General features: G+C 38.8%; 1 protein-coding gene across 1 annotated transcript in view; it reads left to right on the top strand.

Moving 5' to 3' along the window:
• dnah5 (dynein, axonemal, heavy chain 5) overlaps positions 1-16,674 on the top strand; it is a gene marked incomplete at both ends in the record, with an annotated part of 81,487 nt that overhangs the window by 11,545 nt on the left and 53,268 nt on the right. The window contains 29 exons of the mRNA XM_080500616.1: positions 438-464; positions 1,872-1,979; positions 2,807-2,892; positions 3,035-3,242; positions 3,339-3,452; positions 3,573-3,779; positions 4,066-4,146; positions 4,381-4,471; positions 4,715-4,860; positions 4,964-5,141; positions 5,351-5,605; positions 5,921-6,117; positions 6,215-6,308; positions 7,159-7,301; positions 7,598-7,674; positions 7,763-7,887; positions 7,976-8,211; positions 8,389-8,607; positions 8,734-8,796; positions 9,017-9,255; positions 10,567-10,714; positions 10,789-10,881; positions 11,515-11,714; positions 11,988-12,141; positions 12,451-12,614; positions 12,841-12,997; positions 13,248-13,460; positions 13,584-13,808; positions 15,065-15,237. Coding sequence (XP_080356742.1) covers positions 438-464; positions 1,872-1,979; positions 2,807-2,892; positions 3,035-3,242; positions 3,339-3,452; positions 3,573-3,779; positions 4,066-4,146; positions 4,381-4,471; positions 4,715-4,860; positions 4,964-5,141; positions 5,351-5,605; positions 5,921-6,117; positions 6,215-6,308; positions 7,159-7,301; positions 7,598-7,674; positions 7,763-7,887; positions 7,976-8,211; positions 8,389-8,607; positions 8,734-8,796; positions 9,017-9,255; positions 10,567-10,714; positions 10,789-10,881; positions 11,515-11,714; positions 11,988-12,141; positions 12,451-12,614; positions 12,841-12,997; positions 13,248-13,460; positions 13,584-13,808; positions 15,065-15,237 — 4,421 coding nt within the window. The remainder of the gene's footprint in view (positions 1-437; positions 465-1,871; positions 1,980-2,806; positions 2,893-3,034; positions 3,243-3,338; positions 3,453-3,572; positions 3,780-4,065; positions 4,147-4,380; positions 4,472-4,714; positions 4,861-4,963; positions 5,142-5,350; positions 5,606-5,920; positions 6,118-6,214; positions 6,309-7,158; positions 7,302-7,597; positions 7,675-7,762; positions 7,888-7,975; positions 8,212-8,388; positions 8,608-8,733; positions 8,797-9,016; positions 9,256-10,566; positions 10,715-10,788; positions 10,882-11,514; positions 11,715-11,987; positions 12,142-12,450; positions 12,615-12,840; positions 12,998-13,247; positions 13,461-13,583; positions 13,809-15,064; positions 15,238-16,674) is intronic.

The raw sequence follows: 16,674 nt of genomic DNA, 5'->3' as shown, positions 1-16,674 counted from the left end.
GTGACAAAAAAGAAATTGCCCTTTATAGATTACATTTATTCTTAATTATAAGGATGATAATCTTTATTCTTCTCAACCACATGTCAACTACATGTCAATTAATAAAGAAGATGGAAAAAACAGGCAGAAAGAAATAGTTTATGGTTCTATATTTTGAGACATTCAAGTAGTACTATTGTCAGTGAGGCTCAGGAGAGTGCATTAAGAAAGCTTGCTAAATATGGAGTCCTTTCTTCACAATGGCAAATTATATTGTATTTGCTTGATTTCCATGTTGTCAAAAAGATGGAGTTTTCTCAGAGAAATCACATTGCTATGATCTCAATTACAGAGAAAAACTTTTTGAACATGCACTATAAATATAGCTTGTGTGTTGAGGTGTCCCTTGAGAGTCTATTGATGTGAATCTGTTTATTTCTGCTTCCTTGGATGTACAGACTGCAGAAATGCAGGGGAAATGGGAGGTAATGTTTCACTCTTCAACGGCATGTACAATTGCATTTAGTAGTTAATAGTGATAAAAAAAAAAGAGTTAAAATTATATATTATATATCTATGTGTTGTATGTGTTGGTTTTTTGCATGGATATTTATATAATGTTTGTATGCTATATACTAATGCTATAATGCTTATGATGTTTCTATGTCAGATCCATAGATATTGAACATATAACAGATAACACGGGCACATAACTCAGTGTATTCATGTTGTGTTTGCACTAATGGTTTCCTCTGTTATATGTGACTAACCTCTAAAATAGGAAAATGCATGCATTTTAAAATTGCTGTTTATGTTCCTCAAACTAATATTTATCTAAACATAGATATAATTGACACGGAGCATTGTAAATACCTAAATAGAGCAGTTTTTCAAGCTGTCAATCTCTCTGCCTCTGCCTGGAGACATTTATGATTCAAACTAAGTGAGGGGAGATTCTTTGCTTTTCTCATTTGAAAACATCAAAAAAATCCCTGCATTCTTTGAATTATATGGATGACTGGTGCTCAACCCTCACACCAGTGGATGCTGTCTACTGCAGTGCTGTTTGATCCATTGTTGTAGACAGTTATCACAATCACTCACCTCTGTGAAATATGTAAAAAGATTACATGGTTATCAACTCGCATCTGAAAGTCAGCAGATCGGTATCTTAATTTCCAAAGCTCTCCCAGTTGAATGTCTCACCTATTCAGCATCTCATTATGAAGCCTCAATTCATAACAATAACCACAGTTTACAACAAAGAAGCTCTCTACAACGTCTTCATTTCTGAATTGGATAGTACTGCTTTCTGGTTCCATATGATTCTAAAATGGGGTTGCCCTGCGGCACAGCTCTGAGCTATAAACTCTCATTCCTTTGAGACCAAATTCACATACATTTCTAATGATCTTCATAAGTGTTCAGATTTGTAGTCAGTAACTTCATGTTTCTCATGCTGCTCAGCTTGTCTACTGTAATTCCACTGGTCATTTTATGGTCCAAACAACTGAATGGAGCCAAATTAAAAAGGATTGGTGACTTCTCCTTTACAGGAAATTGTCAGCTATCTCTGCAATCAATAATTAATTGTGAGCTTTAAGACGTAGTGTTACATGCATTATGTATTGTATGTAAACGTATACTTTCTTTTCAAACAATAATTAAGTTCACAGCTAAGGCCACCAGAGTCTTTCCATGATAGGGTCTCAAAACATAGTGAAAGAAAGTATATGAGAAATAAGAATATTTGTTGAGGGATTGCCTCACAGGGGTTGAGAGCACCAATAAAACAATTTGTGAGATTCCTCTAAATTTTTGATTGAAAAAAACCAAAAACAAACAGTAGCATATGTGTAAATGTGGCTTCCTCTGAATATTTGTGTCGACAGGCTATCGTGCTGAACATGAAGAAAAAACACTACAGTTTCCTCGACCACAGAAAAACTGACTTTGATGTTGACTATGAGGAATTCTGCAAAAACACTGCTGAGCTCCATGTAAGTACACTGCAGGGGTGGCTGAGCCTCATCTGGTAGAGCCAATCTCACGGTTGGTGGTTCAAACCCCCATCTTATGTCCTCCTGTCAATGTATTAAAGTGTTCTTGGGCACTCCAAGCTGGTCCCTGCTCATAGCAGCTGTCGCCATTGGTGTGTGAGTGTTTGCGTAAATGGATGAATGTGACTATAAAACTTCTGAGCCTGCTGAACAGTGAACCACGCTGTATAAGTGACATCTATTTTATAATTAATTAGGTTGCTTCATCTTGAATGTACAATGCAGTTCCTGGGTTGATTACTGCGCACACCATACGTTTTAGGATTAACTAGACGTCACCGTAGTTCATCTGCCGGTGAGCATAATCCCCGGGATAAAGGCAGGGTTATAGACAAAGGCAGCTGGTGGACTACGGACCACATGCAGCTCCAATTTACTTTCTTCCCTTCAAGATAATTTCAAACAAATGGATGCACGAAAGATGGTCAACGAACCAATTTAAAAACCCAGTATCAATTGCACACATTCCTTAAGTAATGTAAAATTAAATTCATCAGAAAAGATTAAGTTCATGCATTTTGATTCGATCAGGTTAATTTACAGCTATTCATTGAGCTATTTGCACTAGATAAATAGCTCCAATTCTCATACATTGTTAAATAGTCAGTTACCATTTGTCCCGCTGGTTGAGTGGATGAAGCTTCCGATCCTTGTGATAGACTATACAGCTGGAGGTTGTTCAACCCTTAGAGCAAGGATATATTAGTCAAATTCATGCTATGATGTTACTTCACTGTAAATTCTGTAAATAATGTTTGTGTTTTCAGAAACAGCTTAAGAGCTTCATGGATAGCACCTTTGAAAAGATTCAAAATACGGAAAGAGCACTAAATGTGCTGAAAAAATTTGAAAGGTAACACAATGTTAAATGCTATTTAACATTCACCGATATTGACAAGTTCAAAAACTTTTAAAATGTACAATTTGACATTGGTTTGTATCGTTAAAAGCTAGTGACTTTCAAACACTTGTGTTTCTGCATTCACTGAAAATAGATTGGGAATCCCAGATCTTGGTATTGATGAGAGGTATCAGTGCATTCTGCAGAATTATGGCCGGGACATTGAAATGGTTTCCCGCATATACCTGAAGCAGAAACTGGACCCCCCCATCAGCAGGGACTTGCCTCCAGTAGCAGGTCGTATTATGTGGGTGCGACAGCTGTACAGGCAAATTGAAGGTCCGATGGATCTCTTTCAGCAGGTACAGCAGTCTATATCTTGGATTGTATTTGTTTAATTGGTGACAGTGACTTTCTCCCAAATCATGCAGTATTTCTTTGTCCAACAATCCATGTAGCATCCTGGAGTACTTTCCACACCAGAGGCCAAAAAGATCATCAGGAACTTCAACAGAGTAGCAAGGGTCCTCTTGGAGTTTGAAATGCTCTACCATCACAACTGGATGAAAAAGGTCACACAACTTGGGATTTGGAATACATAATACAACCCCCCCCCCCCCCCCCCCAACACGCACACTTTTTAGGGTGAGGATTAGTTGGTCCAACTTTATAACATGATAAATTCTTCACAGATGGAAGAAGCCAGGGTGGGCCTGCAGGCCTCCCTGCTGGTCCGGTCTCCAGAGACAGGGGAACTGTTTGTAAACTTTGATCCAGAGATTCTGACTCAGATTAGAGAGGTGAACTGCATGACAAGAATGGGTCTGGAAATCCCTCCTTTTGCTGCATTGCTACAACAGAAGCAGGAAATCTTCAAGAAGAACTACAGGACATTACAGGTGACCATATAAACTATCAAAACTAAAAATAGGTTTATCTTATACAAAAGAGATCGCAACGAACTCTAAAATGGTAACTGTTTTATGACTTCTAAAGGATTTTATAGGTAAAAAAAAAAAAAAAAAAAAAAAAAAAAAAAAAAAATATATACACACACACACACACACACACACACACACACACACACACACACACACACACACACACACACACACACACACACACACACACACACACACACACACACACTGTATATGAATTGTGTTAACATGCTTTCTGTTCTAGCTCATGCTAAGTGAGAACAAAAGAGTGAGGGCAAAGATCCAGAGTGCTTTTGAACAGCTGACCACACCGCATGTAGCCAAAGTAAGACTGATTTGTGTTTATATCTGTGTCGAGGAGCAATTTCTGGTGGATCGTGGGGGAAAAAAATATACTTTGCTGACCTTAATCATTATGAAGTATCTGTAAATAACCGTGTTGCATTTTTGTAAAGCAAGCTTTTTTTTCTGGCTCATGAATCTCTGTCAGAATGAAACGATGTGCATGCCAGCTACCATACAAAGTGCATCATCACCCCATACATCACTTTGTTGGCAGGTGGATGAGGCGATACAGCCAGGGTTGACCTCCCTTAACTGGACATCTCTGAACATAGAGAAGTATCTCAGCCACATTGACAAAGCATTGGGTAAGCAATAAAAACTCCTGTGTGATCAATGTCTCGCATGCTGACACTTAAAACATCCTGCAAGTCAGCACAGTTGGCATGTGATGACATTTGCATAATGGATTTACATAATGGATTCACTAGTTCTCATGAGCAAGTCTTTTAGAAAAATTATTTTCCTTCTTAAGTAAAAAAAAAAAAAAAAAAAATGTATGCTGAGTCCATATGTATCTCTCACTTTCTTATGTTTTTCTGCATCATTAGTTGACCTGGAGCTGCTGTTGGACCGGGTGAATGACTTGCTTGAGTTTAGGATAGATGCCGTGCTGCAGGAGATGAGTTCAGCCACACTCTGTGTTCTGCCAGAGGATGAACCAGTCACCTGTGACACATTTGTTCATACTACCAAGGTACATTGATAAGAATAGTCAGCTATGATAGTCTTGCTGCCTATAAAACTGTATTTTCTATTCAATAATGGACATTCTCTTCTATCTTTGAATATGTGTATAGGATCTGTGTATCAAACAAGCCCAAAATCTCCATGTGAAGAGCTCACTCGTGGAGGAGGCTGCAAATGAACTGATCAACATGCTGCTGGAGTTTGACCACAGTCAAAAAGAAGAGGTTGACAAAGTCGAAGAGGAAAGTTGCACTGAAAGCAAAACCATTGACCACATTGACAGTGAAGGTATTCTGACAATTTTCTTTTCAAGATCAAACACAATGCAATCAATTTGCAATAAGTGACCAGGTTAAAATGTGTCATAAATGACATTACTATTTTCGCATACGACTTTGATGACGAGATTGAATAGAGCTCACTTATTAATAGCTTTACAACAAACCCAGGGGAACTGTTAATTAAAAAATCTAATTTAAATCGTGTCGCCCTCTCAGGTGAAGAGGAGGGACGTTCAGAAGGACGCCTTTTCTCCAGAAACACACTGATAAATCCTGCTAGCATCAGTGCTTCCTCGCCTCTAATGAAAAAGAAGAAGAAGAGGGACTTGATGGAAGTGATGGAGGAGGAAGCCCAGGAGCTGCTCTCATACTTCAATCACCGAAATGTGGATGCTTTGCTCAGAGTAACACGCAACACCCTGGAGATGCTCCGCAAGCGCATACATACCTCCTCATTAGTGCATTTCTTAGGTGAGCCATAATCCTGTTTACAGTTAAAGTGTGTCTTGTTTCTTGTTTATAATAATGTGTCACACACGATTGGTGGCAAGAACCCAGTATGACCACTCTCTCAAAACAACAATTAAAAACGCATTATTTTCATGGCCAGATATTGCCCAGTTTGATTTGAAAGACACAAAAACTATCAATAAAGACACCTTTCAAAAAGATGAAAATACTGAAAATACCAAGGAAATAATTTGCCACCATTCTGTTTTGAGCAAGTCAAATGTCAGTCTTTATAGTTCAAATTGCATCAGAGCCACCATACTCTCCCCCCTGTAGGCGAGAGTGATTCTCCGAGCCATGGCAAGAGCAGTGGTCAGCAGGCAATCTTCAGACTGGATGTGACCCTGTCCATCCCGAACATTGCCATAATTCCAGCTCTGGAGGAAGTCCAGCAGGCGCTCAACCGGGCCGTGGAGTGTGTCGTCAGTGTCAGCAAAGGAGTCAGCCAGTGGAGCAAAGAAAGGATCTCGAAGGTGAGTTTCATCACTACTTCAAATATATAAAACAGGTGAGGGGATCAGCAATCTATGAAGTCCCATTTTACATTTGTTTTGTTTTGGGTTTTTTCAGAGAAAAATGAATGAGAGACGTATGGCGGCTCTCGAGCAAGACAGTTCGGAGAGTGAATCCGAGGATGGAGCAACAACATACAGGAGCCTGGCCGGTATAACTGGACGGAAACACAACTTTTACTCTGAACAGCAATGAGTTGGATTTGTTTTAAATTCAAATTGTCCATTTTGAAAAGTGCATATCATCTTTATTATTCAATCATATAGCCCTAAAGCAAAGTGGCCACATCAAATGACAACAAGTAAAACATTTAGCTGCATGGCTTTGTTGGTAGAACAGTCGTCTCTCAATCGGAAGGTTGCAGCTTTGATTACCATCTCTGCCTGCCTCTTGGGCAAGACACTAAACCCCAAACTGCCTGGGTGGATGCAGTGAGAGAGTGAGTGGTCAGTGGTGGTCGGAGGGGCAGATGGCGCAGTTTGGCAGCCTCGCATCTGCAAGTCTGCCCCAGGGCAGCTGTGACTATATATGTAGTTTGACACCATCCAGTATGGAGTGAATGAATAATGCAATGTAAAGTCTTTGAGTGACCTGAAAAGCACTATATAAAACGTATGCATTATTTTTTAAGGGGCTGTGGAAGGAAAGAAACTGGAAATTGCATTCAAGTAAAGCAGCCCTTTAATTAAAATACCTAACAATGAGTGATCAAAGGCTCTTGGATGCAAAGAACATAAACTTTTAATTTAGTATCAGCATTTTTTGAAAGAATCAGCCACTTTCCTGACAACTGCAATAATTTAAAAAGGAAACCTCAAGGGTTACTTTTTTATATATTTCATATTAACCAATATATTATAGAATATCACGAAAAGACAATTTTGTGGGGCCTATCTGCTCATTTTTGAATCCATTTTTAAGGGATTTAGTGCAACAAGCTGAACGTTTTCAATGTTTAGATGCCTGCTGCTTGTCACAACAATCATTCTGCTCCTTTCTAGATGGCAGCACCTCAGATATTTCAGCATCAGTGATCCAGGCTATCCCATTCCAAGTCAGAAATTACTACAAGAGTGTGTCTGAGAATAAGGAGATAGTCAAACTTGTATCTGTTCTTGGCACCTCCATCATCTCCACCAAAAAGGTACAGAATATCGCAACCGATTTACTTATAAATTCTCTATTTATATGGTATTAGAAAGAATTGTGCATATGATCAGATTCATCAGAATCTGTCAGAAGCCTGTCTAATATGTTTTAATTCACTTTTTTCTGTTATGTTCTATCGGTCACTGTAAATAAAACAGACAATAGCAACACTTTTATTTAAATCTTCTCATGTTTTAACAAAAGAAATTTTCTCATGTTGGAATTCAAAAAGCATGCCACATTAATAAGCTATTAAATTCCTATTTACTTGTGTTTTTTTTAATCATGTAGGAAATAGTAACCTCCCTAGAACGTTTTAGCCGTTACCATCACATCTGGAGAAAGGACCGAGAAGACACCATGCGGAAGTACATTGAACCTCATGAATGATATTCAAGTATGAGAAGACCAGTATGCCAATCCTTCACTCATTTGTATTTTGTTTGTTTTTAATAGATTTGTCGAGGGAAGTCCTCTGCTGTCTGAGTTTGAGACTCAGATCCTCTTCTATCGAGATCTGGAGCTGGAGATAAACTCTGAGCTGGAGTACATGATCGTTGGAGCCCTGGCCCTGTTCACAGGTTAGTTAGAACTCTAGAACTGGTGTCAACATGACTTCCAGCCAACTGGTAAAGTCTCTGAATATCTCTGCGTCTTACTTCGTGCTAGCATCCCTGAAGATGTCCCTCACTGCTGAAACCAAGAATTGGATTGTGGATTATGGACTTGCATGTAACAGGAAATATCGCTCGGAGATGGAGCAAATATTTGCTTTCATAGATGAAGCAGGAAAGAAGCTGAATCGACAGATCAAAGATCTGGACGACATCCGGATCGCCATGGCGGCACTCAAAGAAATCAGAGAGCACCAAATCTCTATTGATTTTCTAGTTGGGCCTGTAGAGGTACAGCACAGTCTCACGTCTCTTATGCAGAGAGTTTATATTGTGTGTGTGTTTTTTTTAAAATAGTTTTCACTTCAGTAATCAATACCTTTATTTGACAATTCATTTGTGACAATAAAGGGATCACTTAATGTCAGGAGGATTATTTAACATCTTAGTTCTTTTTTCCCCACAAAGGAGTCCTATGCCATGCTCCACAAATATGAACTGATGGTGGCCAAAGAAGAGGCAGATAAGGTGGACACTCTGCGTTACACCTGGGAAAAGCTCCTGTCCCGGAGCACAGAGGTGCAGAATGAGCTGGTGTCTCTGCAGCCCAACTTCAGAGGAGAACTGGTCAGCAATGTGGAGACATTTCTTGAGGACTGCCAATACTTTTACCATGATTACGACAAGGTAAAGATAAAACAGAGTGATAGACATACAGATACAGAAATTTTGTTTATTTAGCTTAGAGGACACATAGGTATTGTAGAGGGATAGAGACATATGTTTAACAATTGACGTGTTTCTCTTCTGTAGGATGGTCCCATGGTGGTAGGATTAGCTCCTCAGGATGCTAGTGATCGACTCATTATGTTCCAGGTATGTTATTGATTGTTTTCTTGTCTATAAGGAACTCTATTTGTAATTGACCTGAGAACTGATTGAGTTGATATTATTAATTTAAAATATGATTTCATTTGCTTCAACTATGCAATGGCTGGAAGTAACAATTACTTAATATGAGCATAATGCAAGAATAATTTCATGTAATTATATTCCCCAATTCTGAACAGAATTTTGTTTCTGTTTTTTCCCCCAGAACCGATTTGACAACCTATTTAGGAAATACATCACCTACACAGGTGGAGAGGAACTGTTCGGGTTGCCTGTTACCCAACACCCTCAGCTGTTGGAGATTAGGAAGCAGCTGACTCTGCTGCAAAAACTGTATGGCCTTTACAACAACGTCATTGAAACGGTTAATGGTTACTATGACATTCTTTGGGCTGACATCCACATTGAGAAGATCAATAATGAGCTGCTGGACTTCCAGACAAGGTTAGTCAGTTTATTTGTGACTAACCATGTTTCCATGTAATGCAAACAGCTTCTTTTTTTTTTTTGGCAGAGCTGTTCTCAATTGTGGTTCGTGGAAAGATCACACACACTCCCTGTTGAGCCTGTAACAAACAACAGAAGAGTGAACTGAAGAAGTAGTTGTTGTACATACAGATCAAGTTGTCATGCTGCTGCAGAGGGACTCTGATGAAACAATAATGAAAGTATTTGAATGCTTAAAAAAAAGTGAACTAGTTTTCATTTGTGAGTCCATGCCCTGAAGACTACATAAGGAGTTGCTGAGATATTTTTCATTATGGATTGCATGATTATTTCCATTTTAATAACAATCGAGCTTTTGTCCTCCTCCTCTTTTTTTTCTTTGACAGAGAAAAAAGGTTCAGTGAGTGCAAGCTAAAGAATTTAAACTAGAAGAGAGTGAAAAGTTTCACTTCTTGTTTTCCCTGATAGTAACAAAGTGGTTCAAGGTTAGAAGCAGTTAGTAATCACAAGGGGTACATGTGTTGACATAAGAGGTTAGAATGAAGGGACAAGTTCTTCCTCTGGCATACATTCTGTCTGTCAGTTCCTAATGGATTGTTTTAGGCTTTGGAACACTGCACAACAACTCTGATACCTGAACTTCTGAACTGTGTTTCATGTGGGATGAAAATATTACTTGATTGTCAAAGATGATATTGGATTCAAGAATCCTTGAACAAACTTTGAGGGCATTTTACTGTTTGCTTCACAGCCGTTTGTAAACAAAATTTGATTTCTAATCAAACAATTAAATATAAAATCTTACAGATGCAGTTAGGTCAATTTAAGCCTATTAATTTCAGACCTTGGTGTTACCATGCGGGATTTTAAAAAACTGTTTCTCACTCATTTAAAGTGTCTGGCCAACAGTGCTTAAATTATAGAACACACATTAAACATCTTTTCAAGCACTCAGCTGTCAAAAATAATAATGGTTTCATTCCCATTTATGAATATTCCATTTTCCTAAACACTTCTATATTTTTTATTCTATAATTCTTTTTCTCCTTATCCTTGCAATATCTCCATGGAATTGTTTGTCATGAAATGTACTGTACTGTAAAATTATGCTTTGTCCTATTTATTTCGCAATTTTCTTTCATTTTGATAGATTTTTTGCCAACAATATCCCAAGTGGACAAACTCATTCTCACTTCTGAATGAAGACAAATTCTGTTTCTGACTTTCAGCTGCAGAATGAGAAGATACCCCTTCCTTGATAAGCATTTAAAGCTAAGTGTGAGGTTTTTTCTCTCCATCAACTACCAGATGCCGCAAGCTCCCTCGTGCCCTGAAGGAGTGGCAGGCCTTCCTGGACCTGAAGAAAACCATTGATGAATTCAGTGAGTGCTGTCCCCTGCTGGAACTCATGACTAACAAAGCAATGATGACACGTCACTGGAAGAGAATTACTGAGGTTGGTAAAACAAAATGATTGCAGTTCATATTTATATTATTTCAAGGTGTTTAGTTTGTGATCTCTGGGTGCAGGTTACTGGGCATATATTTGAGGTGGAAACGGAAACATTCAAGTTGAGAAACATCATGGAGGCTCCTCTACTCAAGTATAAAGAGGAAATTGAGGTAAGATTGAATAGTAAGCTGTTTTTGATTAAGTGCATAATTCACTTATAGTGAATATGAAATATTTTAGATTATTTTTAAAATCCACATATACTGTATATATAGCCAGTTTGGGGAACAGTGTGTGGTACCTCTGAGAGTTCATTTTGCCATTCTCATCAAATTCAGATATGCATATCAAAATAAAGATGAAAAACTTTCTACCTACTTGATGAGATTAAGTAAACTGTTACATTCCTTTCAGAAAGGAGATGTAGCGCTGTCTGACATGACAGTAGGGTTTCAAAACAATGAAAAAAAATCTTGCTCTCAATATGACAGATTGGTTGGAGGAAATCCGTAGATCTAAGAGTATAATTTCTTAAATAGACTTTTGTCTTATTTATATATAATAAGTTGTTAATAGCTTATTAACACTTCTTCTAAATGTTATTTACATTTTTCCTCATATTTTTGAGGCTAAAGTTAAAATATGAGAGGGACCAAATCCTGGTTCAGGGTGTGATAACATTAGCATTAGATAGATGAGTGAAGCTTTCATATCAACTGAAACTCTCACATTAGTTTGAATGAGTTGAACAATTTTTTTCAAAAGCAAAATGTCATATTTAGCTTTTATTTTGTTTTCTTTAGGACATCTGTATCAGTGCTGTGAAAGAACGTGACATTGAGCAAAAGCTGAAGCAAGTGATTGCTGAGTGGGACAACAAGATGTTCACATTTGCCACCTTTAAAACCCGTGGAGAGCTGCTACTGAGAGGAGACAGCACATCAGAGATCATCACAAGCATGGAGGACAGCCTAATGATTTTAGGCTCTCTTATGAGCAACAGGTATATAGTATAGTTGCCACATGGGTATCAGTGACAGCAATCTGATAAGAACAAGTCTTGCTTGACCCAAAACTCCTAACTCTATTGAAAGTTTCATCACTGAGCACACTTGGTGCAAGAGAATGTATATAAAATATTCAGGACTGTGGCGCTACATGATTGTACAACACTGCTGCTGGCCTAATGCATGTAATCAGACTGACCTGTCTCCTGTCAATGCCCCCCCCACTAATGTGTCTAAATTTAGTGATTGCATACCAATTTGTCCCTCAGGTACAACACTCCGTTTAAAGCCCAAATTCAGAAGTGGGTGCAGAATCTCTCAAACACAACTGACATAATCGAACACTGGATGACTGTCCAGAACCTTTGGATCTATCTGGAAGCTGTTTTTGTGGGTGGAGACATTGCTAAACAGCTACCTAAGGTAGAGTATTGCATGGAGAATTGATCCCATGTATGTCTTTTATCAAGTCTGTGACCTTTGAACTCTAAAATAGTGTCACTGACATTTTGTGTAATGTAAGACAATGATGTCCTTAATCATTTTAATAATTATCACACATTTCATTCTGCCTGTAGTTTATGGTCTGTTCAGAAAAGAAACATCTCTGATAATGCATTAAATCTTTAGAAATAAACAACCAAATGAATAATTTCCACACCAGTTTATTTTTTCAGTACAATAATAAAGCCTCTGATGTTGGGATTGATCAAATGACTTTATAATCTTTAGGAGGCAAAGCGCTTCTCTAACATTGACAAATCATGGGTGAAGATAATGATGCGAGCCCATGAAATGCCCAATGTGGTCCAGTCTTGTGTGGGAGACGAGACCATGGGACAGCTGCTTCCTCACCTCCTTGAACAGCTCGAGATCTGCCAGAAGTCGCTGACAGGGTGAGTGCCGTGGGCTAAAATATTGATAACCCCACTACTTTAGAGCAATATAGAAGTTCCTTGTGGAGAATCTCCATCCACCAATTGTTCACACTTTTCAATTCTGTTAAACTCTGAAGCTTCCCACTTTGATGTCATGTTTGTCTGCAGCTATAAGCCAGTAAATGATCAGGTTTTATTTGTTTGTTCTTTTGTTTTTGTTTTTGTTTGTTTTTTTATCTTGAAGTTATTTGGAGAAGAAGCGCTTGCTATTTCCTCGTTTCTTCTTTGTGTCTGATCCGGCTTTGCTGGAGATCCTGGGACAGGCCTCTGACTCCCACACCATCCAAGCCCACCTTCTCAATGTCTTTGACAACATCAAATGTGTTCGATTCCATGACAAGGTGAATTTTACATTGAGCTACTTGCTTTAATGTTAAATTGTTTGTCACAGACGTTCGGTCTTGCAGGATGTTTAAGTAACTTTTTTTTTTTTTTTATGTCAGAATGCAATAAATTAGGAAAGTTGATGATGATCTTGCTTACCAATTATAGAATATGCATTTATACACATTTTCAATCATTACCAGAATATAATGAATATGAAAATACAACCACTGTTTATTACCAGGATTAAAATTTCTCCTTTCTCAGATATATGACCGTATTCTGGCTGTGTCGTCTCGAGAGGGGGAAACTCTCGAGCTGGACCGTCCGGTCACAGCAGAAGGAAATGTGGAAGTGTGGCTAAATGGTCTACTAAAAGAATCTCAGAGGTCGTTGCACCTGGTGATTCGACAAGCTGCTCTGGCCATCCAGGACTCTGGCTTCCAGCTCGTTGACTTCCTCAATTCCTTCCCAGCTCAAGTAGGTGTAACCTGGATTCCAAACTGTAAATCTTCAACTTGCAGTTACATTTTTAAAGGTTGTTATTTTATGCCAAACATCAGGCCATGGTGTAAGTCCCAGATATTGCTGTCTTTGATCTAGGTTGGGTTGCTGGGTATCCAGATGATGTGGACAAGAGACTCAGAGGAGGCTCTGACCAATGCCCGATATGACCGGCGTATCATGGCTAAAACCAACCAGCTCTTCCTGGATCTGCTGAACACACTGATTGACATGACCACAAGAGACTTGGAGGCTGTGGAGAGGACCAAATATGAGACCCTCATCACTATCCATGTTCATCAGAGAGACATATTTGATGAGCTGGTGAGCAAATTATTGACTATTAAAAAAAATCAAACAAACTTAAAAGCCATCCCATCAGACATTGCTGACACGCTGTGTCTCATTCAGAGGAAATAAATACTGCAGCGGTACAAATTGAATTAAATCAGCTTTTAATTGAAGGAATCCTTTAATTTCTGATGCCGATGAATTGTCAGTCATCATCCCACACTATAAAAAGTCTAATGTGCAAGAGATATGAAAGTGTTATGTGAGCAGTAGTGAAGAATTGGTAGTACACTTCAACAACCATGATTCCCAGAGGTTCAGTTTAAGTTTTACATAAAAATTAAAAACACAAACTCAAAACACAAATACTGGTACAGCTCAGTGTGTCGTGAACAAGCACATACACCCACTTTTTGCAATTTCTGCTCAGATGTACATCCAGACTCATCAGTTTAAGATAGCGACCACTTTGTAAAACACGTTTAATATGCAGACTCTCTCCGGCTGTGAATAACAAATGTGTTTACTGCAAAGAGCTCTCTTAGTTCTTTCAAAAGTTGTCCAAAGTATTTTGATGGCAGTCAAGTTACACTCAGGAAAAAAGGGCTCTCTTTGAAACTCCACTTCAGACAGAGGCTATGCAGTGAGCACACACAAATTCATAATCAATAGACTCTTTAATGATGTGGGATTAGGTATTTGGCAATTTCAAATGTTAAAAGGTACAGGGAGTTTGTCATGAAGTTAATGTTTTTATGTTTTATTTCTCACTCTCAGGTTTGTCGCATTGTGTGTGAGATTATTGCACAGGTGTGAAGTCATTAATTTCTTTTCCCCTTGTGTTTTTTGTCACTGTTTTTTCTCTTCTCATAATCATTATTTCTCCCCATCTGTTCTTCCTCCCTGTTTCTTGTTGGACTGCTTCTTACCATTTGGCTTGGTGTTTGTTTCTTTTCCTTCCTTTCATGGCATTTTTCATCTTGTGGCCTGTCACCTCTGCTCTTTCACCATACCCCTACCTATGACTCCTTCTTTCTCCACCTTTTTAATGGAACTTTCCCACCATCCAATGCCCCCTCATGAATTCTGCCCTTCACCTGCTTGCCCCTTTTATCCCACTTTCATCTCTCATCTTCCATCATCTCCTGAATGGCATCCTGCAACTTCTCATTTTCACCCTTACCATCTTAAACCTTTTCTCTCTTTAAAATATAAATGTCTCCTCCTCTCTCTTCCTCTCTTCCTTTATCACTCCTTTTCTGTCATGATTTCACTCTTTCTCCTCCCAGTGTCGGCTGCATGTCAAAAGCACCAGTGATTTTGAGTGGTTGAAGCAGTGCCGCTTCTACTTCAATGAGGACTCTGACAAGATGATCATCAACATCACAGATGTGGGCTTTGTCTACCAGAATGAATTCTTGGGGTGCACTGAACGGCTTGTCATCACTCCTTTGACTGACAGGTAAAGAGCGACTCATAATGGCACAAGCACATTCTTGTAAGGGTACCTTTTTAATGATGAGCCAATTCCTCTGGTTAAAGTCATCCCTCCAGTGTACACATGCATCCTTCTTCAGAAAAATGTAACACTCTCTTAATGATTTGTGCAGACCTGACGGAACGTAACAAATCTTTGCATATCGCAGCTGCCTCGTCTCCCCTGAGAGTGAAGCATGTTTGATTAACTTTGAACTCACAGTCACCCTACACACTGCTTGTCTCATGACAAGTAATACGTTTCATAAGGATTTTCTCTTTTCTTCTCTTCATTCAAGTCAGATTGTTTCAATACATTTTCTTTTAAAGAAATCTCATTCAGTGTTGGTGGATGATGTGTCCGTAATACTAACTGATATAAAAACACGTCATCAACTACTGGACGACATTTCTGACAAAGAATGCAGTCGAAACATGCAAAAAGGGTATTATGAAAAAATCCTAACCCTCACTCTTCCCTGAAGAGAAGAAAAGATGTAATACTTATAAACAAACTCAAGGCAAAATGAACCGAGTTGAACTATGAGTGAGTTACAAATTGTATGTCTACAAGACCTCCAAGAATAGCAGGCATTTGTTGAGAGATTCCAGTGAGAGGCTTTCATTTGAAAGTGTTAGTGAGTTTCAGCAACCTCTGCAGCAATAACGTTTATGATTTCCTTTTATTTCATCTGGATTCCATTAATTCTACTTGATATATTAAAAAACAACTTATGTGAAATAACTTTGTGAGATGCACATCACAGCACCATGTGGATGGGGGAGCCACACATTGGTGATGTAGTTAGCATTTTTGTGTCATTCTGTTCTGTGTGGAGTTTACCTGTTCTGCCTGTGCACTCCTGAGTTTACCTTTAATGACTTAATTTGGATGACTAATACTAGATCTTCTGTGTGAGCTCCTAGAACAAGTGTTGGTGGTGAGGAGAGAGCAGATTGGATGGCAGCAGCAGGCTCTCTCACATCATGACCATCACTTCTGTCACTGACAGAAGATATGACTGACAGAGAGGACAGACAGGATGAGACAAGGGGGTGAGGCAGAAGTATCACTGAAAAAACTGTGTCAGACTAACAGACACGGGCAGAGAAATATGCGAGGAGAAGACAGAAAAATGATGAGAGACAAGGAGGAGAGACGGATGCAAAGAGACAACTGCAAAGAGCGAGTTACCAGCAGATATCATAAAGTAGCTCTCCGAAGAAGTGGCATGTTGGCCTTATGGCTGAAGGCATAAAGACGGCCCTGATTTTCCCTCTGCTGTCTCTCTCTCTCTCTCTCTTTGCCTCAATTGCTGTATGATTCATTCTCCTCGGTTAACATTCAACTCTATTCTTTGTTACCCTTTGTTGTTAGTCTTTTTAAAAATTTCTTTTCTTCATGGTCTCAGCTTATTGTCTA

The sequence above is a fragment of the Blennius ocellaris genome (assembly GCF_963422515.1).
Source record: "Blennius ocellaris genome assembly, chromosome: 8".
NCBI classification, from domain to species: domain Eukaryota; kingdom Metazoa; phylum Chordata; class Actinopteri; order Blenniiformes; family Blenniidae; genus Blennius; species Blennius ocellaris.
Note: the sequence above shows the minus strand (reverse complement) of the source record. Positions and strands in the feature narration are given on the sequence as shown.